Here is a 25,536-nt window from a genome sequence, read left to right as displayed (position 1 = left end):
AACAGCCATGATTATGTAGTAATTCGCAACTGATCAAAAAAATGCTCTCATTCCAACAGCCATGATTATGTAGTAATTCGCAACTGATCAAAAAAATGCTCTCATTCCAACAGCCATGATTATGTAGTAATTCGCAACTGATCAAAAAGATGCTCTCATTCCAACAGCCATGATTATGTAGTAATTCGCAACTGATCAAAAAGATGCTCTCATTCCAACAGCCATGATTATGTAGTAATTCGCAACTGATCAAAAAAATGCTCTCATTCCAACAGCCATGATTATGTAGTAATTCGCAACTGATCAAAAAAATGCTCTCATTCCAACAGCCATGATTATGTAGTAATTCGCAACTGATCAAAAAGATGCTCTCATTCCAACAGCCATGATTATGTAGTAATTCGCAACTGATCAAAAAGATGCTCTCATTCCAACAGCCATGATTATGTAGTAATTCGCAACTGATCAAAAAAATGCTCTCATTCCAACAGCCATGATTATGTAGTAATTCGCAACTGATCAAAAAAATGCTCTCATTCCAACAGCCATGATTATGTAGTAATTCGCAACTGATCAAAAAGATGCTCTCATTCCAACAGCCATGATTATGTAGTAATTCGCAACTGATCAAAAAGATGCTCTCATTCCAACAGCCATGATTATGTAGTAATTCGCAACTGATCAAAAAAATGCTCTCATTCCAACAGCCATGATTATGTAGTAATTCGCAACTGATCAAAAAGATGCTCTCATTCCAACAGCCATGATTATGTAGTAATTCGCAACTGATCAAAAAGATGCTCTCATTCCAACAGCCATGATTATGTAGTAATTCGCAACTGATCAAAAAAATGCTCTCATTCCAACAGCCATGATTATGTAGTAATTCGCAACTGATCAAAAAAATGCTCTCATTCCAACAGCCATGATTATGTAGTAATTCGCAACTGATCAAAAAGATGCTCTCATTCCAACAGCCATGATTATGAAGTAATTCGCAACTGATCAAAAAAATGCTCTCATTCCAACAGCCATGATTATGTAGTAATTCGCAACTGATCAAAAAGATGCTCTCATTCCAACAGCCATGATTATGTAGTAATTCGCAACTGATCAAAAAGATGCTCTCATTCCAACAGCCATGATTATGTAGTAATTCGCAACTGATCAAAAAAATGCTCTCATTCCAACAGCCATGATTATGTAGTAATTCGCAACTGATCAAAAAGATGCTCTCATTCCAACAGCCATGATTATGTAGTAATTCGCAACTGATCAAAAAGATGCTCTCATTCCAACAGCCATGATTATGTAGTAATTCGCAACTGATCAAAAAAATGCTCTCATTCCAACAGCCATGATTATGTAGTAATTCGCAACTGATCAAAAAGATGCTCTCATTCCAACAGCCATGATTATGTAGTAATTCGCAACTGATCAAAAAAATGCTCTCATTCCAACAGCCATGATTATGTAGTAATTCGCAACTGATCAAAAAAATGCTCTCATTCCAACAGCCATGATTATGTAGTAATTCGCAACTGATCAAAAAGATGCTCTCATTCCAACAGCCATGATTATGTAGTAATTCGCAACTGATCAAAAAGATGCTCTCATTCCAACAGCCATGATTATGTAGTAATTCGCAACTGATCAAAAAAATGCTCTCATTCCAACAGCCATGATTATGTAGTAATTCGCAACTGATCAAAAAAATGCTCTCATTCCAACAGCCATGATTATGTAGTAATTCGCAACTGATCAAAAAGATGCTCTCATTCCAACAGCCATGATTATGTAGTAATTCGCAACTGATCAAAAAGATGCTCTCATTCCAACAGCCATGATTATGTAGTAATTCGCAACTGATCAAAAAAATGCTCTCATTCCAACAGCCATGATTATGTAGTAATTCGCAACTGATCAAAAAAATGCTCTCATTCCAACAGCCATGATTATGTAGTAATTCGCAACTGATCAAAAAAATGCTCTCATTCCAACAGCCATGATTATGTAGTAATTCGCAACTGATCAAAAAGATGCTCTCATTCCAACAGCCATGATTATGAAGTAATTCGCAACTGATCAAAAAAATGCTCTCATTCCAACAGCCATGATTATGTAGTAATTCGCAACTGATCAAAAAGATGCTCTCATTCCAACAGCCATGATTATGTAGTAATTCGCAACTGATCAAAAAGATGCTCTCATTCCAACAGCCATGATTATGAAGTAATTCGCAACTGATCAAAAAAATGCTCTCATTCCAACAGCCATGATTATGTAGTAATTCGCAACTGATCAAAAAAATGCTCTCATTCCAACAGCCATGATTATGTAGTAATTCGCAACTGATCAAAAAAATGCTCTCATTCCAACAGCCATGATTATGTAGTAATTTGCAACTGATCAAAAAAATGCTCTCATTCCAACAGCCATGATTATGTAGTAATTCGCAACTAATCAAACAAATGCTCTCATTCCAACAGCCATGATTATGTAGTAATTTGCAACTTATCAAAAAAAAAAATACAATTGTAAATTACTTACGATCTCTATCCAATCATAGCTGGTGGAAAGAGAGCATGCTACCCTGGTGAAGTAAAGGGTTTTGTTCGAAATTTCGTGCAGATTCCCAGTTTGATAGAAGAAACCTTCCAAAGTTTAAGCAGACTCCTGAAGGTCAGAAGTTACATCGACCAAAACGTGAAAATGACACTCCAGATGAGAACAGTAATCCAAAGAATTTACACTGAACTGAGACGCAGAAGTGGGCATTTCCATGTCGGAAGGCCAGCCTATTTGGCTTAATAGCTGTAGTAGGAAGGAGATAGCATTCGTCACTGTTAATCTTTGTAATATCTATTCAGTTGGCAAATTATTTCTTATTTGCTGGGTGATCATGTGGCTGACTCCACACATAAGAACAAAACCCCAAATTAGGATTCAAGTTTTTAAAAAATTCAAAGTGAATGCTTACACATAATTGTATTCACTATACAACAATATACTTATAGCTATCCATTACATAATTTGTATTTTATAATGTTGTGCATTTGAGACACGTGGACACTTGCTATATAAATATTCAATTTTCAGAGGTCAATCTCCTCGCCAAACAAATGACCTATTTGTAATCAGCATGGAACTGGAAATGTTTCAGTTTGAGTCTTCATATTATTGATTATAAAATAAAAGAAAGACTTCAGATATTTGATTTGCATGAAATTTGAACAAATATATTTAAACAAAATTTAAGCAAGATTTTCAATTGCTTTAAAGAATTCTGAAATTTATGAGGTGAGGCACTTAAGCCCCAAATTTTAACACCCCCACATACTTTTTCTAAAATTGAAATATTTCCGATTTTTAACCTTGGGTTTTCGGCAATAAAGATATTCCGAAGATTTCATTTTCTTTGGAGCCCCCCCCCCCCCCCCGAAAATTAAGATATTTTTCGTTTACTTAAAACTTAAGTCCAATACTTATATTCCCACTTTTTTTTTTTTTTTTTTTTTTTTTTTTTGTGTGTGTGATATTAAAATTTCAGCTATGGATGAAATTTGAACTGTATGTATTGGGTACGATACCAGATCAATTATCTGAATTTCTTTGAAAGATTTTAAGACTCCTTGTGAGGGGGCCTTAAGCCCCAAACTTAAAGACTTTTTTTCTTATGAGATAGCATACAATTAGAACAAGAAATCTAGACATTAATTTTAGTAGTATAATTTTTTCTAGATATAAATTTGTTTGAATCAATAATTTTAATGAAATGAAGATAATTATTTGAAACTGAAAACTGACTTTTTTTTTTTTTTTTTTAAGGCACTGCTATCCTATCTTATTTCAAAACATTTTTATTGCCACCCAAGTCAAATGATATTGCTATTGGCATAATGTGTTTGAACACTTAAAGCTGACTCGCAGAAAACTCATTTTAAAGTCCATATTACATGTAAAATTGTATTTGTTTTAATAAAAATGTATAAAAAAAATTTGACTGTCATTTTATATAGCTTCACACTAGCGCATATGAAGCCTCATTTCAAAATGAAATATCTATTGGATTAAATGTGGAAATTGATACGATTGGTTGAAATTAATTTGAGAGAGTTAAGAAAATAGGTAAATGGAGATTACAGGTGTATATCAAAACAGATGTAATCATAGACATTAAAAAAAAAAAAACATCGATAAAATATTGAAATCAAACAAATTTACTTTATTATACAGGTATTTCCATTTTGATTGGAAATGTTTAATGACTCCAATTTTTGTATTGGAATTAAGACTTTAGAGGTTCAGTTCAGCATACTTATAACAAAGTTCTTCAATTTAGTTGTTCAATCCCTCTTGTTTCTTTCTCTTCAGATTGACCACGCCAACGGGCCTTGTTACAGATGGGCCAGCAAACTATTCAGATAACCGCAAATGTAGCTGGCTTATTAACCCTCGCGAAAACCGTCCAATTCACATGAAGATGTTTCATTTTGCCACGGAATGTGGCTGGGATCACCTTTACATTTATGATGGCGACTCGGCTTTTTCAAAGTTACTTGCTGCATACAGGTAATTCATTTTTTTATTTTTGATCTTTAATTTGATAGCTTTTTTTCAGTCAAGTTTTCAGGTATAATCATGAATGTCAATTCAAGGAATTTAAAACATCTAAATTCAACATAAACTTGTTTTTCTTTAATGGTAATCGCTCCAGACAAGACATAAAGTCACTTGATGTAGAAAGTTTAAAAAAAAAAAATACTACTTAAAGGCCAACAACTAGCCAACAAGTGTTACATAAATAGATGGTGACAGAAAACGTCACCTCCACCCTCATAAGAAATGTCGCTCTTGGAATATGAGGACAAAAAGAAAGTGAGTAAACCCATGGTTGACTTTCTATTTTCCTCAAATTGTACTGCTGCATTTTTATCAGCTTGGTTAGATCATGTATAGTTTCTCAAAATTGATATCTTAAGAATTTTGAAATAAACTCTTGCCTCAATTAAAGAAATTAAGATCGGATGTCCTTCATGATACCAACCCAGTGGAGTAATGGGATTTTTTTTTTTTCTTTTTAATCAAGACATCATCTCTATGTGATTGCTCACCAACACTAAAGAGTGCTTCATCTCAACTTAATCTATATATCTATAAAAGTGAAATTGTGTGTGTCTGTGCATTTCCCTACCCAACTACTGTCAATTTTCAGTCTACAGACTCTAGATTTGATATAGCGGGTAATTGAGATTTGGGAAAATCTTAATCGGTTTTCGATCAGAAATTTGCCTTTCAAGGGGTCAATGTTCAATGATTTGACCTTTTGAAAACTCTACCAAAATTGGGGTCAGTTTAAAAAAAATTAACCTCTGCAGGCTCTACCAAATTTCTCATCTAATTTCTGGTCTAAACATTTGAAATTTTACAAAGTGTATTCAGACATAGGGCAAACTTTTTTTTTTTTTTTTCCGGAAAATTTGGCTGCCAAGGAGTCAAAATTCAAGATTTGACCGTTGCAGTCTCTAGCAAACTAATCAATTTTGGGTCTAAACACTTGAAATTTTAGCTGTAAGTTACCTGGACACGAGTCGCTTATGAACAGTCCATAGGGCCCGAGCAAAGCTTTGCTGAACTGCTAGTATTTTAAATTCAAATTTTATTCTATGCTGCAATATTTTAACTGTTAATATTTTTACTTTACTACTTTCTTCATGTGTATTGTGTTCTACAAGAGAATCTGCATGGAATTTCAAACAGAACCCTTTACTTAATCTACGGGGATGGCATGCTCTTGTTTAATCAACTATGACTGGGTAGAGGTATTAAGTAATTCACAATTGTATTTGTATTGCCCTGCAATGATGATTAAACCTTCAACCTCCAGAAGAGTCAACTGAATTTTATCTGGAACTTTATCCATTATGCCATAGGTCCTTGACAGAATGAGAGCAGGTAATCCCCCTGGATTAAAGGGTCCCATTCAAAATTCTGTGCAGATTCCAGAGTTTGACAAGATACACCTGAAGGAGGTTGGCGGTTTTATCAGTCAAACTATATGAATAATTCAAGATTAGAACAGTAGCCTGAATAATCTAATTCCAAATTATTGATCCTCATTTTTTAAAAAGTTAGAAACTGTATTCATACATTTAAAAATTTTTTTTTTTTTTTCTATACTGCTTCTAGGGTTGCTTTTTGTGACTTAATTGACTTTTAATTAGTACAAAATAGTAATCCAACTTTTTTTTTTTTAGAGAATGACTCGATGGTAACATAATTTAGCAATGTAGCAATCGTTTAATGAGAAGCTGTAAACAGCTGTTTATTTATGCTGATCTAGATGATGTTGAAGATTGAATCCACTGATAGCATGAAAAAGATTACTGCCACATTGCCAAGGTTATTTAAAAAAGAAAAGGAAACCTGTTAATACAAACTTTGCTGGCCTTTAATGAAGGTTATGATTATAGACTACCAGCTGGTGTTAATATTAACATTCTTATTAGAATATCTATTATAAACTAATGAAGGTAATAAATATGAAAATCTGTACTTGAGGGAGGAGTAGCTTGTATAAATATGCCATTCTTAAGATAGGACATGCAATCTTCCTACAGTTAAAAATGAACCCATGTTTGAATTTGATCGACTTGAAATTGCATATAGATATGGCAAAAGTATTTTCTTAATAATGAAGATTGCTGCCAAAGGGTTATAATTGACTTAGGCAAGATATTTTTCTCTGAATTGAATCATTACTTAACAGTGGAAAGTGGAACCCCAACAATTCTTTGGCTCATGTCATACTTAAATGTTATGATAGGTATATTTGGATCTGAAACCCAACAAATATTGATATAAAATATCAGAAATTTTTAGTGTTGCATTGCACAATTTAGTGGTCGTCAAAGGAAACAAACTTTCTACATTTTTCAATGTAGAGGCTCGTGTGTGTATGTGTGTGTGTGTGTGGGGGATATTTATAGATTCCATTCCTAAATTAACTGATCATTATGAATTTAGGACCATAGCTGATTAGCGGAAGATGCCTAAATGTGGGTAAATTTTATGCAGATAGGTAGAAGATATTTGAAATTTTAATGTTAGACATCAATTAATACTCCAATTTAAGTTTTTGTATTTAAAGGGTCTTCAGTGAACATAGACACATCTTGCTACTTGAAAATGCAAATATTTCAGATTTGTATTGAATTTGATCTGTAGTCACAAGGTTCTTGAATTTTTAAGAGCTTTTAAGCTTAATACTTGAATTTTTAAGAGCTTTTGAGCTTAATACTTGAATTTTTAAGAGCTTTTGAGCTTAATACTTGAATTTTTAAGAGCTTTTAAGCTTAATACTTGAATTTTTAAGAGCTTTTAAGCTTAATACTTGAATTTTTAAGAGCTTTTAAGCTTAATACTTGAATTTTTCTAACTTCCTAGAATGAAAATTAGCATAACCCCCCCCCCCTCCAAGAAATAAAAGCCATATATGGAGTCTAATAAAATTCGGTCCTTTCTACAATCTAAGCTAGTCTATTATATTTATGGATGTCGGATATTCAACACGTACTGATGCAATACTTTTTACCATGGGTAAATGTAAAAATACTTTAATCTATGTAAATAAAACGGATGTGTGTTCAAATATATTTTGAACTTTTAAACTACTAGTCACATAACCCTGAAATTAACAGGAAATAGAAATTATTAGGGCTATGACAAGAGAATATCTTTTCATTATTTTGACTCTCGAGTATATATCGGTTAATCTTGCATGATTTTATATAGTGATATGATTCTTCACTGTCTGTTGGATATATACTCGTGTCAAAACAATAAGAATGTTGTCATAGCCCTAGTAATCATACATCAAGGATAGTTTATAATGAGCAAATCTTTTTGTTTAGATGACGTACAGAAATGCCAGCAAGTTGAAATGCAAAATGTTCATTTCAACTTGCCGAGATTTTTTATTACTTTTGCGCATACACAAATTCAGTCAACGCTTGAAACGGTTTAATTTTAAATCTTGCCTATCTGTTGATAGCTCAAACAATAGGGAATATAGATGGAGTGCTAAATGGTTTGGTTTTGATTCTAGTTGATGACGGTCATTTTTTTTTCTTTTGAAATCTATTCTATATTAGATACAATATAATATTCAATGGAGAATTGGCTCTGTAATAAATAAAAAAAATTTTTTTTAAATCCTGCATGAATCAAAATATATTAAGTATATTTTAAGACCGTGCAAGGGCTCTCCCTCCCCACTAGTCCATAATAAATGCTTTCATATTTGAATTCTATAATAAAAGAAATAGGTGAAAGTGCTCATTATCCATAGCTCTATATTATGACTTTTTATTGTAACGTTTTAATTGTTTTGACTTAAGATTTTAAACTAGTGTCTTGAAGCTGGTAGTCTCCATCAATTTGCTATTTTGATCCATCATTATAAAAGAGCTTCCTATTCCAGTAGCTTATTTCCAAGAACTGCAGACTTGTGAAACACTCTACTTGCTGACTGCTTCCTCTTACCTATAGCCTTGACCCCCCCCCCCTCCTCGTCTCTAGACTAAGGCTGATAGGTATCTGTTTTTGTGGTAATCATCTTTTGTTTTTAGCTCCTTACATCAAGTGGCTTCATGCCATATCTCGAGAAATTTCTCTGAAAAAAACTGAAAACTACTTTTTATTCAAATAATTCAATAACTTTGAACTTTATTGTACTTATGTGGTCTTAAAAATTTTGTTCAGTAAATGTGGTTTACTACTTTGAATTCATATTAGTCATTGAAGCTTTCTAAAAGCCCTATTCTCCCTCCCAATTTTCATCATTTTTCTTTTCACTTATGCTATTTAATTTTTTAATTAAAGTGATAAGATTTTAAATCTTGAATTAAATTTACCAGAATTCATTTCAGTTTACTTGCAAATAAGTTGGCCATTTTACTCTTTGCATATTATCATTTTTGATCCCCCTGGCAAGAGACACTGGACCAACTCCTGTTCATTTGTTCACACTTTTCTCAATAACCACACCTTAGACTTTTGAAATTTTGCACAAACATTAGTTATGGTGAAAGTAAATTTTTGCCAGGACAGATTTTCTGGATAACTCTGGTTGCCCCCTTAGTTGTATTCAGAATCTTTTAAATCCAAGTTTTTATGTCGATCAGACATAACTTTGCTCACTGCAGTCAACACTCCCAACAGACAGCTTCATTATGATTGACATGCCTTCGTTTCCTTCAATAACAAACTTACAGCATTCGGTCCAAGGATTTCACCTGCATGTGGCAAGTTTTCCTTTTGTCAATTCATCAATCGTAACATGAATGCTTCCTGCAGCCTTCAGCGTATCCTGGCAACACGCACTAAGGAAAAGTCTCTTTACATAACATGCGTTGAAATTGTGAAAGGAAAATCAAGCCGCTATAAAAAACAAAGAAACTTTGAATAAAATTAATGTTAAAATGATTAAAATAAATCGCCAAAAGTTGTACAAACAAATTTTGTTGAATAACGGGAATAAATGCTATCTTGGAAGAATCCAAAAAGTTAATATTGGAAGGTTTTAAAATAAGGAATCTGAGTAGGATATTTTGAAGTTCTAGAAGTCAGTAAGATCTTGTACTTCCAGACTCTGCAAGTTGGGTTTGGTAGGTAAAACGTTACAACACTACCCTGTAGTGCTGATTTTAGAAGTGACTACTTTTTAATTGAATTTATTTTCCATAGATTTTATGTTTAGAAACTAATTTTTGTTTCTAGACTCGCCCTAAAGAATCCATTGATGGCTTTACAATTACTATGGTATTTAATCATTTTATTTAAGCAATAAAAAAAATCTAGTACTTAGATGATCATTCTTTATAGCTGTAAAACTGAAAACTATGGATCTCAACAGGTTAGGAGTGCCAATACCTGCCTCTCCTAAATTCTGCAGGTTCGATGGCACTGCTTAGTCTTCAATAACCAAATCTGAAAGCAGTGCATCCCTTAACAATTCTTTAAAAGATGTGGTTTTGCTGGTTCAACCATGCTGTGTGCCACAATCCAGACAAGTTAACTCATGAAGCAATAGCTTCAGAACCATTCCAAGGTTGACGAAGATACTCGAGTCCGTTGAAGACTTGCTTACATGTTGTCAGAGTAGACATTGTACCTAACTCTGGTCCACAAGTTTCTGGTATTAGCTAGTCCCAGGACTGGCTGCTCCTTACTATCTTGGCTGCTATGGATCAATGTGTGGCCTGCACCCTTTCAGGGGGCGGGGGAACTGTTCTACGGAAGAAGCTTGTTCAGTCCATCCTGGATATTTGTTGCCTCGAGTACAAATAAGTGTTAAAAAAAAATTGGTTGTATAAGGAAGTAGATGATTCTTTGTGCTGACATGTTTTAATAATATACAGCTGCAGAATAGTTCAAATTGGCTGCGCAATTTGTATTACGAGACTTTTCTTTGTATGTCGCAGGAATAGTGTTGACATTGACAAGATTCAAAATGTTATTCCCCCCCACTTTTTTTTTTTATTTAAATAGATCACAGCTGTTTCTTATGCATTTGTTTTTATAACTTTGTACTGACTGCATGAGTTAAGTATCCTTCCTACTAAGCTAGTTAGTTCAAGTAATGCCGACATTAGTGTATTGTCACATAATACACAGGCCAAAACGACTTGGGAATATTTGTCTGCTTTTCAGTATATTTCAGGGTGTAACCCTAACTGCACAGATTAAATTATACAACACTAATGTGCAGCAGTTACCATCCCACAAATAATTTTTCAAAGACAAAAATAAAACAAAATACCGACTTCATGGAAGTCAACTCCAAATGAAAAAGGTATTGATTCCTTATGGTGCAAAAGCTAAAATGATTTTTTTTTTTTTTTTTTTTTTTTTAACCCCAAACAAGGCACATTGCCACTTTGATGTAGGAGGCTACTATTAGGCACATAACACTTGAACTTCTGCATGTCAGTACAGTTGGACGCAGGAACCCGGAAGGGAATTCCAAAGTCTAGAGTTTCTGGGGAAGAAACTACTGGAGTAGAAGGCTCTTGCATCTAGGATCTCAACTGTGAAGGGGTGGGATTTTGCGGTTTTTCGGGTATTTACGTCAAGGGGGGTACAAGGGCTTGCAGTTCATCGGCGCATTCACCGTTAAAGTACTTGTAGAACAGGCGGATGCTACATTTAAAACTGGTTTGTATGAAATAGCTCTGTATGTATCTGTCTTGAAATGGATGGTAGTTAATTTAATGAGCAAAACAGGTTTGCACTACATTATCGCTTTACAAAGATTAAAATTAAGATGTATGTTCTACTAAACCTTATGTTTAGAATCCTTATTCCAATTTTGATTCAAGTTAATGAAGATGTTCATTATAGAAGAATCTCAAGTTTCAGACTTAATAAACTTGAATTTCTTAAAATTCAAGTTTATTAAGGAATCTTTAATTTGTGTATAATGATTATGGGTAAAATTTCATGAAAGTCGGAAATATTTTAATTTTCAAGCGTAAGATTGTATCCACATGCCCCCCCCTCCAACTTTTTAAAAAAACTGAAATTTTGGGAATATTTATTAATTGGTGTTTTTAAATTAATTTCATCAGAATTAGAGATATGAGTTTTAGTAACTGGCTCCCAGTCCCACTTTTCATAAAACTAAATACCTTTATGCCATGCAGCTATAGCCAAAATTCATAGTCTTTTAGTTTTGAAGTGTACTCTTTATTCACATTCGTTTTCAAATACATTAATTATGGCTATTAAAGTTAAGAAAGAAATTTAAAAGAAAAAATCTAGTGGACTGTGATCCCAACCCCCCTCAAATCACAAAGGGGGCATAAATCAATAAATTAAAACTTTCTGTCAAAGGAAATGTGTGTATATATGTACACAAGATATACAAAAGTAAAAGTTGAACCGCTATGAATACCATTAAAACAAGCGAACATGTGCTCCAGAATTTATTTTTCTACATAGTCACCACCATTCTTGATGCACTGGGATGATGGGCATCTATCTGGTACATGCTTTGTCACTTACATCTATTGGCATTCTGTAATAGAACCCATCTAGTAACTGCTAATATCAACTGCATTGGCTCATGTTCAAAAGGTGATAGTGAATGTTCAGTTAATTTTTTTTTTTTTTTTTTTCCCTGCATGGAGGGATTCAATGACGCACATGTTTCTGATGCATGTCCTTGACAGTTGCTTTCTTAGTCTCACACTATCAATATCTGCAACAGATGAAACTGAGGTCGTGAATGCATAAGTTCAATCATAACAATGCAACTTGCAATCCCCTCTGATCTATTTAGGTGGAACGCTCCCTCATAAGTCTAAGCACATTTGCACTCTGACCAGAAAAACTTTTAAAAGGATGATCAACAGATCTAAACACGCACACAAATACATACTATTTTATCTATATTTATTTATAATTATGAAAAGGTGGTTGAGACTAATTCTTTAATATATGCAGTGAATTTCTTGCAACATATTCTAAACATGAGGACTTGTGATTTTGTATTTTGAAAGAACCGACAGGAGGTTGCAAAAATATTCAAACCTGTAATGGGAGAGAGAAAGATACTTTAGTTCGAGAAAAGGTTTATATAGTAGTTAAATAGTGATTAGAACTTTTAATATAATCACTAGTTCAAACTACTAGTGATATCATGATCAAAGTAAATATAGATTCTATATTTGTGTAGATTGTGAAGATATATTGCTGGTCAAAAATAATTGTACATGTAGTCATGTTTACAACTTTTGTCTTGACAGAAAAACTAAAAATATTTGCAATATGAGGTAAACTAAAACTTAACACAGCGTTTTCTGAAAAAATCTATTTGCCCATGCCGTTTTTCTTAAAAACGACAAATAGATTTTATGTAAAATGCTTCTAGTTATTTTAATCTTAGAAATTTAAAATGATTTAAATGTCCAAACCCTCTTTAAATGCGTTCTTCACTGAGGTAGTTTCCTTAATTTTATTTTTGTTGGATTTAATTTCAGAAAAGAAAAACAATTCTACATTCTAATAAATTTCTATAATTTTATGGGTTATCTCAAATGGAATTTAAGGAAAATTGGAATGGCATGTAGATTTTGTGAAAAATTTAAAGCCTATTGAAATTGATAGAAATTTGATGTTAATGATTAAGATTTAAATAACATTTACTTAAACTATTTTTTTTTATATCCTGTTTGCTGGTATTAGGTTGGTGCAAAAATAGTGTGTGTATGTATATATATATATATATATATATATATATATATGATACAAAAAAAACATTTTTGCGCCGACCTAATAACATAAAAATGTTAAATACAACATTTTGCCAGTAATTCGTCGAATTTGCTTAATTCAAACAGATGCCAATAAAACCTGCATAACCAGTCTCCACTTCTAACAAGTGGTTCAGGTCGAGTGGGGTGGGGGTGGGGGGTATTTTTTGTTAATCTAGAGTTGTGCTTATTTTTCTTTGTCTAATTGACAATTTCTCGCCATCTTCTTACCCCTCCCCCTCGATTTGTGACTAAACTAATGAAATTAAATATACTTTTTTTTTGTGTTGTCATGGGAAATTTGCAATTATCTCAGTTGACCCCCTTTCCCCGCTCCATTTCAGTTGCTGTGCCTATAAAGGGTCTTACGTTCTTAAAGAATTAATTCTTTGACACTGTTATTAGTGTTTTACCAATATAAAAAAAAATTACTTTCAACTTCCACAATTGTTTTAAAAACAAAACCATTTACTTTTAATATGTATCTCAACATAATGGAATTCTTTCAATAATGGCTTTTGGTAATCTTGTAGGAAATTTAAAAAAACAAAAAACAAAAAAAAAAAAACCTTAAACTAGCAGGAAATTTTTACAAAATGCATTAAAATTTTATTTTCAACCAACCCCCTATCATTTGAACACGGTAGTGTTTAAAGCTGCTTTAAAGCTTCACCACTCTCATTTTGCTACCAAATTAAAACAATTTTTACAGTTCATAGGTCACCTTCTCGGCTATATTTTGAAATAAAAATGTTCAATTTTCGTTCATTGAAACAAATAGAATTACTGGTGTTAAAAAGTCCTCAGAATTGTTAAGGTTTCTTCTGATTGGCTGTTGGTTACCGAAGCAACTGTCGTTGACACTTTCATAAATCATAGCAGGACTCGCTCGCATACCATATTATTTGGATTATATAGTTAACAAAAGTGATGCTCTTTGCCATGCTAGGGCTGATATTTTGCTTACATCACCCGTTAATTCTATTTTTTGTCCCTTTTGTTTATTTACTTACGTTTTATTTGATTTTGATATTTAGTTAATTTAAGTTGGTAACTTTATGGATTGTTGACATTAAACAAAGAAAATATTTCAAAGTAAAGCCTGGAAAAATCATGGATTACATAGAAAAATGTGAGCATGAAAAGTAATTTATGTTAAATTAAATTGAATTTTTTTAAATTCTTAATACTGCAATATTTTAAGTTATAAATTCATTTTTTTTTTTTTAAGTAGAATCTCATCTTTTTCTCTTCCAGTTTTAACTAGTCCTTTTACTTTTCTGAGCTTAATCTTAACCATATTACTTTTTATGCTCGCATTTTACTATGTAATACATAATTTTCCAAAATTTTAATTATCTTTTTCAACAGAAAACAAAATGGCTATTTGTTGATCTATTAATCAACAGAGCTAATTTTTTTTTTCTCCCCCCCCAATTTGTAACTCAAGTACAACTGCTCCTTCTTCCCAAAGAATCAACTCTCAAAAATAACCAATTTTATTGCTTTCAAAGTTGAAAGGTCTCTTATTTTTTCTAATGTTCCATGCTAACCTGCAGATATACATGTTATTACATGCATTTTGTTTTTACAAACTATCTAACGAATGTCCCAATGTTGCTTGGGAAAGTATCTCAAGAAATACTCTGCAACCATAAACTATTGAATTTTCTGTTTACTGTTGTCCAATGAGAATGCAAATCTCAATGTTAATATAAAATTGCTGTGGAAGGGTACTTATCAGCTGGCCAGACTTGTAGAGCAAATTTAGTTGCAAACCCCGTCTAATGTTGTACTTATACATATGGTACAGCCCAGTTTTAGAGGTCAAACAAATTACGGTTAAAAGCAAAAATGCAGGTTGGCATCAAATTATCATTGTACCCCCCCCCTCGTGTCAAAGTAGCCTAGGTTGATGTCACAAGCTAGTAGTTAAAAAATAAATTGAAAACTTGAGTATATGGTTTTCATAAGATTTGTATTTTGTTGAATGTTCTCAAGATTTTGAAATCTCCAAATCTCTTGAAGGAATTAGTTTTTAATAGCTTAATTTTGTCATCTGTTATAGTCCCTCCTTCTCGTGGTTTAAACCATGTTGTATGAATGTTGTACCTATTTTAGAAAATCTTTAGCTACGTTAAGGTAAGTTAAGGAAGCATTACCTGAAAGCTTCTAAAATCCTTGATTTTCAAAACGAGCTGCTTAAACATTTGGTTCTTTATGTATTTTTTTAAGAAAAAAAAATCTAACAAACTATAGACCAACATTAAAATTATAGCCGCACACAGTTTTCTTGATTGTCTAAATTTATTCCCTCCTCCCATTTCCAAATAAGAAAAAAAATTTGTTCTTGAATTACCAAAGAAAATAAAACCCTCTAGTAGTTGCACTAAGAATATTTACTTAGTTGATGATACGTCCTCGATACTTTGTCCTTGTTTGGAAGAATGACCCTCATAGGATTGAATAGAACAATACCTCAGACTTTACTTTTTCTGCTCGAGAGAGGGAGGGTGTGCAGTCAGGGCAAAACCTTACCTAACTTTGTGTCTAGCCTCCTGCAGAGGAAGTACATATAGGTAGGAAATTTTAGTTTGATTTAAAAATAGCATAGAATCTGTAGTTTTATTTTTCTTTTTGGGCTTTTCTGAAAGGTTAAGCAAAACGATAAATCTGCTCTGATTAAAGGTCATGTGTTTTATGGGAATTTACTTGAACTAGTAAAAATATGTAGCCTTCTAGTTGCATGATTTTGCTAGTATACATGACAACAGGCATCTCCTATCCCCCTTCCAAAAGGAGGAAGTAATGCTGTTTGGGGGAATGATTTCATGACAAGAGACGCTGCAGTAACCCTCTCCCTCCTATAAAAAAAAAAAAAAAAAAATGCCCGAGAGGTTGAGATCCTGGAAATAGAACAGATATTACATTACCATCTCCTTGAATTGAGCATTAAAAGATAGTAATAGCATAGTATCGCATTCAGACATACAAATCTGTTAGTCATAGATATTGCAATGTTCTCTGAATATTTCGGTACTAGTGCATCCTTTGAGCCAGACGTAACTCTGCATTTGCTCGGCTTTCTGTGGAACATGACATCAACGGCTCTGGTTTTGCTGTCTGATGTAACCTGGCGATCAGCCAATCACAACGCTGTGCACTTAGTTTCAACTTGACATGTATGCGCTACTCTGGAGCAGCAGATGAGAAATTGGATAAATATTGGTAGAGGAAAAAAATCACCATTTTTTTTTTTTTTTTTTTTTTTTTTTTACATACAAGTCAAAAGAGCAAAACATGAATGTCTGTCTTGGGCCAACAGCTACAGACGCCGGAAACTACTGACAAAAGCAATACAATGCGCAACATGTGGCCACAAGTGCAGCTTAGCAAAAAAAAGGCAGCATTACCGAGTGTTATGTGAAGTGTCGACGGTGGACAGCAATTCAGATTGAGACCTTTGCTAATTCTCAGGAGGCGGGGACCCTAACCCATCAACTTTTAACTTTTTCACCAAATAATACATGAAAACAGAAAAGACCCTAACCATATTTTGAACCTTTTCTTGAAAACATTTGCTTAAAATTATTTGACAAAAAAAAACCACTAATCTTTTTAACAGTTAATAAAAATTACGGTAGGTTTTTCTTCGTTTCTTCATTTAACATTCTGCTATTTTCTTTTTACATAGCATTATTATTTCATCGGCGACGCTCAGCATAATCTGGCTGTAGACGTCATGCTCAGGAAAAAGCTGAGCAAACGCTGGCTTATGCCTGGTTCAAAGGATGCACTAGTACCGATATTTCTACATCCATGTCCCCATCAAAACTCAAAATTAATTTAAAATTATACATTTTAGCTGGAGTTTTAATACGATCTTTAAAATGCTGGATCAATAATCCTTGTACACTGCATGAATATAAACATTTTACAGTCAGTTGTAATAATTGACCTGTGTTTATTTATTTTGGTGCACTCTGTATAAGTAATCTAAAAATAACTAAATTTTGTTCAATCTAGTTATTTTTCAAGGAAAAATCAAATTTAAGGTTTTTTTCATTCTATTTTAAAAATTAAACCTTTGTGTTCATTTATATAAACCAGATCTATTTTTTAAACTGTTTGAATACATTTTAAGACTGTATAGAAAAAGTTTTGGCAGCTTCTATTTGTTATTTTAGTTTTATTCCCCACTTATGATTTTTTCATTTGTTTTAATGTACACCTATGATATAAAAATATGAACACCTTTTTTACTTTTAAGGTTTAAAGCTAAAAATATTTTTTGTATGAACAATAAAACACATTTGTAAATAAAATGTACTGAATCCAAAAGCCTCCACTTCTGTGACTTATCTTAATTTATATAAATATGCAGACTTTAGTACCAAATTTGATTTCAGTTGAAAGTGAGGAAGTGATAGGTACATTTTTAAAGGAAAATGTTACACACTTTTTAAACGGTTTTATTTTGTTATTCATATCCGGTAAGGGGAGGCACAGTTCTGCTAGTCCATTATACAAAGCAGTTTTATTTCTGAATTTTCTGTCTGGCTAAAACCCGAAAAGTACCATTTACAAACCTTTATAGAATCAGCATGGTTATTTCCAAAAATACTGATTCATTTGTTTGGTGTTACCAGGAATCAAACGTGGGAAATTGGTTAAAAAAAAAAATAAAATAAAAAAAAACAAAGAAAAAAGTTGATAATTGTTTCAAAAACATGAAACAAGATCAGTTGACTGCTGGCGACTTCTTTTCTCTTTTCTATTAAAAGTTGCAGAAGTTTTCACATGAATTAAAGATTACATAACTATCGGTATTCACCCTGAAGGAAGCTGATGCAACCTGCCTAAAGAAGTTTCATGTGAATATGAAGGAAGATGTTAGATTTTTAAGTTGTTGCAGGACGGTCTCAAGGTCATCCTACACACAGTGCTTGGTATTCCCAAATGATCACTCATCTTGTAATGACCAAGCTCTAAGTTGCTTAACTTCAGTGATCTAATGAGAATTGATGTGAGCACGTGATTATGTCGTATATAAGATTACTTTCTTTTCTTCTTTTTTTTTTTTTTTTTTTTTTTTTTTTTTTAAGTCTTGCTGGTTCATAAAATGGCACTTATTGGAAATATTAATAGTTGCACTGTTGACTTTGGGCTGTGACAACAGAATATTCTTTTTATTGTTTTGACTAGAGTATCCAACACAATAAGACAGTCAATCAATCGAGAACCACATATGTCTATATAAAAACATAAGATATTAACGGATATATACCCAAGAGTCAAAACAATGAAAAGAATATGCTGTTGTCATAGCCCTAGTTATGACCCATGTTTGTTTGTCTTAAAAACATTACTTTTACTAAGGTGCAGTTCTCTGCCTATTTAAATGTAGGTCACAGTTCTGAGAACCTGATGTTTGTGGGAGGGGGGGGGTATAAAATTGGGTGAACCAGTCAAGTTAGCTATCATTGATTTGTTTTTAATAAATCCATATACTTCAAGTAGATAGCCCATCCTATCATTACTGCCGGCAACACTTCCTTGTTTTAGTTTTTGTCTTGCATATATATATATATATATATACACATATAAACAAGATTTGTTAATGTATAATACACAAATTGAAGCAAATTAAGATATATAATGGTGGAACGAATTATCCGGATTCACTTAATACATGTTCAACTTTAATATATAGTGTACGTGAAAATATTTCTGAAATATACCATACAAAACTTGCTTGGACCACACTGATGCAAGAACACAATGCAATGTTATATCTGTGTAGCTCGTTCCACTGTTATGCCTTAATTTGCTTCAGTTTGTTGACTCTTAACATCTGCATTGTATTGCCTTCTATAAATTACCCCCCCCCCTTTTTTTTTTTTTTTTTTTTTTAAGGTGTACACAATGCACTTCAAGCCTCTTATCAGATTTGTTAAATTTGATAAAAGTTAATACAATGTATTATGCATTTATGTATTTTTATCCTGAAAAAAATCCATACAGGATAAGACACAAAGAACCTAAATAAATATCAAGAAACTGAACCTCTTAAAATACTTTTAAAAAGTAAAATGCCTAAAAATAGCTTCTATCATCTAAGTTAGACCAAGAAAAAATTTTAATTATTCAGTTAAACTGCCATTAGTGTTTTTAATGAGCTAGTAAAACTTTATCATTTTGTTGTACGAGGGCATATTGACCCAGAGAATCTTTCTTGCTATGAAAATGACCTGCATTAAATTTAGCGTCTGTTGAAGACTCTTTTGAATTTATTTTAAACATACGAAAATGTAAGTCAACACGTGAGAATATTTGAAAACTTATTTTCATTGAAATGTTTATTTACAGAAATAATACTGAAAGTAATATTATGTAAATTAGGAGACATAATGTTCAAAAAGAATTTTTTTCTAATTAGATAAAATAAACATGTAAAAAGAAACTGTTCAAAAATAAAATATTTTGATGTCTGTATCATTTGCCATATTTCGAGCAAAAGAATATTTTATCTATCCTAGGACGGGTATTACACAACATATGAAATAATTATATTTTTTTTAGGACAGGAAATTTACAGCACATATGGAAAAAATTTTTCCTTACCTAAGATGGGTAATGTACAACATATACTCAAAATAATTTACATAATTTTCTGTTGTGCTAGCTTTTCTGTATCTCACAGGTAAGAGTGTTTTTACATCAGTGCTATAGTGAAGAAGCACCTTATTTCTTATATAAATGTCATGCTACTCGAATATATTACATAGTTTTGTACGTCACATGTAAGATTTTCTTGTTTTTCATATGGGTACTATACTGTACAAGTACCTTTTTGCTCTTTTAAAAATGAAAGAAGTATGTTGTGCTAACTTTTCTAAACGTCTAGAGTAAGAATTTTTGTCATCTGGATACCATAATGAAGCACCTTATTTCTCATTTAAGTCATACTACTCGATTATATAACGTGATTTTCGGTTTTAATAACTTTTATGCACGTCACAGGTAGGATTTTCTTTGTTTTTTTTTTGTTTTTTTCATATGAATACTAACTGCACAAGTACCTTATTTCTTGGGTAGGATAAAGATTTTAGATCTAACTAGCTATAATACTCAATGTCACTTGAGTAGCTACATTTATTTTTAGTGGGGAAGTACAAGAAAAATGAAAATCTACAAGCTGCATAAAAATGATTAACTCTCATGGGGAGTTAATGGCACCAGTTAAAACTAAATTCAAGGGAATTAACGGCAGTTTTTTTTCTTAAACATTTGTCTATTTAAATATCTAATAGTAAAGAAACTAATGTGTAAAGCCCACACAAACTTGTCTCTTGTTTTTTTTTTTTCTGAAACCATAACAAAATGGTAATTTTTTTTTTTTTACATAGGCATCACCACATTATCAAGGCCCAGAGGCCACTCAAGGATAAGGGTTAAAGAGTGTACAGTAGAAATTGGACAATATAGTAATCATTAGTAATGAAAATTTGGTAAATTTGATAACTTATATGGAACGGCTCATCAAGAACTTATTTACTTTAGACTTGAACACAACCATATTGTAGTCAGCTGGAAAGCAGGAAAACGGAAGACAATTCCACAGGCGTGCAGTTCTAAGAAAGAAGCTTTGTTCATGGAATCTACGTTTAGGTTTAGGCACAGATAAAGAGTGGGGGGAATTATTGATAGTGTTTACAGCTAGACGAGTGTTTCTTGTGAAAGTTTGGCGAGGGGGGACCATAGATTGAAGCTCAGTCGAACACTTTCCATGAAAATAACGATACATCAGAGACAAACTCGCAACATCTCTTCTGTGAGATAGAGGTTGCAAGGAGGAGAAAAGGACATCTCCTACGAGGCTACGAAGTCTATTTTGAACTCTATTAAGGCAGGACAAGTCCTTTCTAGCAGCTCCTGCCCTGATGTGGCAACAGTATTCCATCCTTGGACGTACCTGGCTCTTATATAGATAGAGAATAGCATCAGCAGTGAGATATTTACCGGATCGATAGAAAGATCCCACCATTTTTCCAGCGGCCTTGGCAACAGATTTGATGTACGTGTTCCATTTAAGATCAGGAGTAATGGTCAAGCCCAGAAGCTTGTCAAAACTTGAGGCCTCCTGAAGACGAGAGCCATTCATTTCAATTGATGCCAAATGTGGATTAGAATGTTGATGATGTAAAGAGAGAAGCTTGGTTTTAGATGCATTAAAAGTAACTAGCCACTCCTTTCCCCATTGTACTACGTGCTCAAGATCAGAGGAGAGAGAATTGGAGAGAACTTGGTCGTTTACTGTCTTAGATGTGCTACCATAAATGGTAGTGTCGTCAGCATAAATGTCTACAAATGATGTAAGGATGTGATTTGGAAGATCATTAATGTAGATCAGGAAAAGAGTTGGGCCAAGGATGGACCCCTGAGGGACACCGGCATTAATACTGTGAGCTTCTGATTTTTGCCCCTCAACTACTACTCTTATGAACCTATCAGAAAGAAATGATTTAATAATTGAGAAGACTTTTCCAGCTATACCATAGCTAGCGATCTTATGAAGTAAACCTTTATGCCATACCCTATCAAAGGCTTTAGATATGTCAAGAGCAATTGCCCTAGAAAGATTGCCACCGTCGAGAGATTTACTAATCCTATGTGATATAACTGTAAGCACATCTGCTGTAGATCTAGCAGAACGGAAACCATATTGAGTGTCACTAAGAAGTTTATTTTTGTTGAGATGGTTGATTACTTCTGTATTTAACACAGATTCTAGCAACTTACTCATGGCGCACAGGAGACTTATTGGCCTGTACTGAGAGGGGGATGAGCGATCACCTGAATTCTTAAATACAGGGCATACTGATGAGATTTTCCAGGGAGATGGGAAACTATTCTCCTTAAGACAACGTTTAAACAGTTTTGTAAGTATGGGCGCTAGTTCAGGTTGAAGTTTTTTGAGTACTATAATTGGAATACCGTCAGGGCCAGTTGCTTTACTATTTAATATTGCAATAGTTAAAGATTTCACCGAAGAAATTCATGAAGTGGAAACAGTTTAAAATTTATTTCAGTTAATTTTCTAAAATAGCTTTTTTTTTCTTTTTTTTTTTCTTTTTTTTTTCTTTTTTTTTTGTGTGCGCATAAATTTTTTTTTACTGTGCATTTTTGAAGTCTTAAATGCAGTGATGCATTATACTAGTTTGGCTATATCAAAATTTTGTGTTGGTTTCGGTATTGAAAGCTGATATCTTGTATCACTATTACATGTATCAAGACCAGGTATGCTAAAATCGTGAATCAAGTTGATATAGTAGTGATTATTACCTATTTTTTTGTTTCAAAGTTGAAAACATGTTTTATGTATAATATATAATCTGTCCAATCGCTCAAAAGTTGAGGAAGGGGGCTGGACAAATCCATTTAAAATATTTAGGCGAATTGAGAACGCAAATTGCTAGTTAGAGAAAAGGTTGTCTTCAATCTATTTCCATAACGAAATGTTTTCTTTCGGCTTTCTTTACTGATTAATTCATTATTCTATATGAATATTAGTACGAACACTTTTGTTTTAACAAAGGGTGTGCACTTGTTTTTGCTGAGTATTTACTCGGCTTGTTCCAAATATTTAAACTGAAAATAGAAAACCTTTAAGTCAATCACTTGTGACACTAGGTTGAATAGTCATTTAGCATTTGAAAATTCTTTATTCACTTGTAAATGTGGAGTTTCAATGGATTTCAGGTTTAACAAATACCTAAATAAAACATTAAGCATATAAAAAAAAATTACTTGAGTCTGTTTTACAATTACATTTTTTTTTTTCTAACAATTTTTTATTAGTAAAAAAGGAATAACAAATGAATCCTATTCCTTCATTATTGACGATTGTCTTAATCTTTTCCAAAATCTTTTTACAATCATTTTAAAAATTTTGCTTATTTTTAAACAAATGGTAATACAAATTGCTTATTTTTCTTCATGTCCTCCATATTTATTTTTTATTTCATTCAGCCTTGCTGAAAATGAATACTTTTTCTTTTGGGGAAAACGGTTTGGTGATTATCAACAATTTTTCAGATTTTCAAGATTAGACACTAATAGCATTTTATGTGCCAAATCAGACTTTGATTCTGACTTACCAATTTTCTTCATACTGTGTTATTGATAATGTCATTTTCTACAAAAAATGACTTTAAAAAATTTTAAAATTACATCCTAACTATTAATAGAAAAGATTTAAAAATAATCAGCTAAAAATAAATCAACAAGAGATAACTTGTTTAAAAAGTATGTAAAAGATTAAAAATTAAAATGATTTACCTGATTCTCTCAGACAATACCGGGCAGGTATAAGTTCCGTATATTTTAATTTTAATCGTTTCTCTTTTTGTGTCAACAATTGTTCATAACATTAGCATGAATAATCATTTTATATTTTATTTGTTTTTTTTTTATAATCATTTTTAATTCCTTTTGTAGCATAGCATGGATTTCTTTGATCACCACAAATTGTCTTTACTGATAAAAAGCTGTTCGTCTCATTGACGGGTAGTAGATGGCTCATTGGATAATGTTTAGCTATAAAGCTGTTTGTAGTGGTGATGTCGCAATCCACCAAAGTTTGTCTTGTCTCCTTGTAATTGTAACAATGCAACAAAATAAAATTTAAAAAAACTCATTGTTGCTCAATGGTGCATGATTTTTTTTGTTTTAAATTTTTTATTTATTTTAATTTTTTTTTTTTAATTTATTTTAATTTTTTTTCATTTTAATTTTCTTATTTTAATTTTTTTTTATTTTAATTTTTTTTTTATTTTAATTTTTTTTTATTTTAATTTTTTTTTTATTTTAATTTTTTTTTTTATTTTAATTTTTTTATTTTAATTTTTTTATTTTAATTTTTTTATTTTAATTTTTTTATTTTAATTTTTTTATTTTAATTTTTTTATTTTAATTTTTTTATTTTAATTTTTTTATTTTAATTTTTTTATTTTAATTTTTTTATTTTAATTTTTTTATTTTAATTTTTTTATTTTAATTTATTTATTTTAATTTATTTATTTTAATTTATTTATTTTAATTTATTTATTTTAATTTATTTATTTTAATTTATTTATTTTAATTTATTTATTTTAATTTATTTATTTTAATTTATTTATTTTAATTTATTTATTTTAATTTATTTATTTTAATTTATTTATTTTAATTTTTTTATTTTAATTTTTTTATTTTATTTTTTTTATTTTAATTTTTTTATTTTAATTTTTTTATTTTAATTTTTTTATTTTAATTTTTTTATTTTAATTTTTTTATTTTAATTTTTTTATTTTATTTTTTTATTTTAATTTTTTTATTTTAATTTTTTTATTTTAATTTTTTTATTTTAATTTTTTTATTTTAATTTTTTTATTTTAATTTTTTTATTTTAATTTTTTTATTTTAATTTTTTTATTTTAATTTTTTTATTTTAATTTTTTTATTTTAATTTATTTATTTTAATTTATTTATTTTAATTTATTTATTTTAATTTATTTATTTTAATTTATTTATTTTAATTTATTTATTTTAATTTATTTATTTTAATTTATTTATTTTAATTTATTTATTTTAATTTATTTATTTTAATTTATTTATTTTAATTTATTTATTTTAATTTATTTATTTTAATTTATTTATTTTAATTTATTTATTTTAATTTATTTATTTTAAGTTATTTATTTTAAGTTATTTATTTTAAGTTATTTATTTTAAGTTATTTATTTTAAGTTATTTATTTTAAGTTATTTATTTTAAGTTATTTATTTTAAGTTATTTATTTTAAGTTATTTATTTTAAGTTATTTATTTTAAGTTATTTATTTTAAGTTATTTATTTTAAGTTATTTATTTTAAGTTATTTATTTTAAGTTATTTATTTTAAGTTATTTATTTTAAGTTATTTATTTTAAGTTATTTATTTTAAGTTATTTATTTTAAGTTATTTATTTTAAGTTATTTATTTTAAGTTATTTATTTTAAGTTATTTATTTTAAGTTATTTATTTTAAGTTATTTATTTTAAGTTATTTATTTTAAGTTATTTATTTTAAGTTATTTATTTTAAGTTATTTATTTTAAGTTATTTATTTTAAGTTATTTATTTTAAGTTTTTTATTTTAAGTTTTTTATTTTAAGTTTTTTATTTTAAGTTTTTTATTTTAA

General features: G+C 30.8%; 1 protein-coding gene across 7 annotated transcripts in view; it reads left to right on the top strand.

Moving 5' to 3' along the window:
• The window catches only part of LOC145245897 (attractin-like protein 1), a 320,643-nt gene that overhangs the window by 79,109 nt on the left and 215,998 nt on the right, over nucleotides 1-25,536 (top strand). For all 7 annotated transcript variants that reach the window (XM_080107633.1, XM_080107632.1, XM_080107630.1 and 4 more), the window contains exon 2: nucleotides 4,375-4,572. In XM_080107633.1, the coding sequence (XP_079963759.1) occupies nucleotides 4,375-4,572 (198 nt within the window). The remainder of the gene's footprint in view (nucleotides 1-4,374; nucleotides 4,573-25,536) is intronic.

This window comes from Euprymna scolopes, chromosome 23 (genome assembly GCF_053919585.1).
Source record: "Euprymna scolopes isolate OS-2025 chromosome 23, ASM5391958v1, whole genome shotgun sequence".
Taxonomy (NCBI): Eukaryota; Metazoa; Mollusca; class Cephalopoda; order Sepiida; family Sepiolidae; genus Euprymna; species Euprymna scolopes.
Note: the sequence above shows the minus strand (reverse complement) of the source record. Positions and strands in the feature narration are given on the sequence as shown.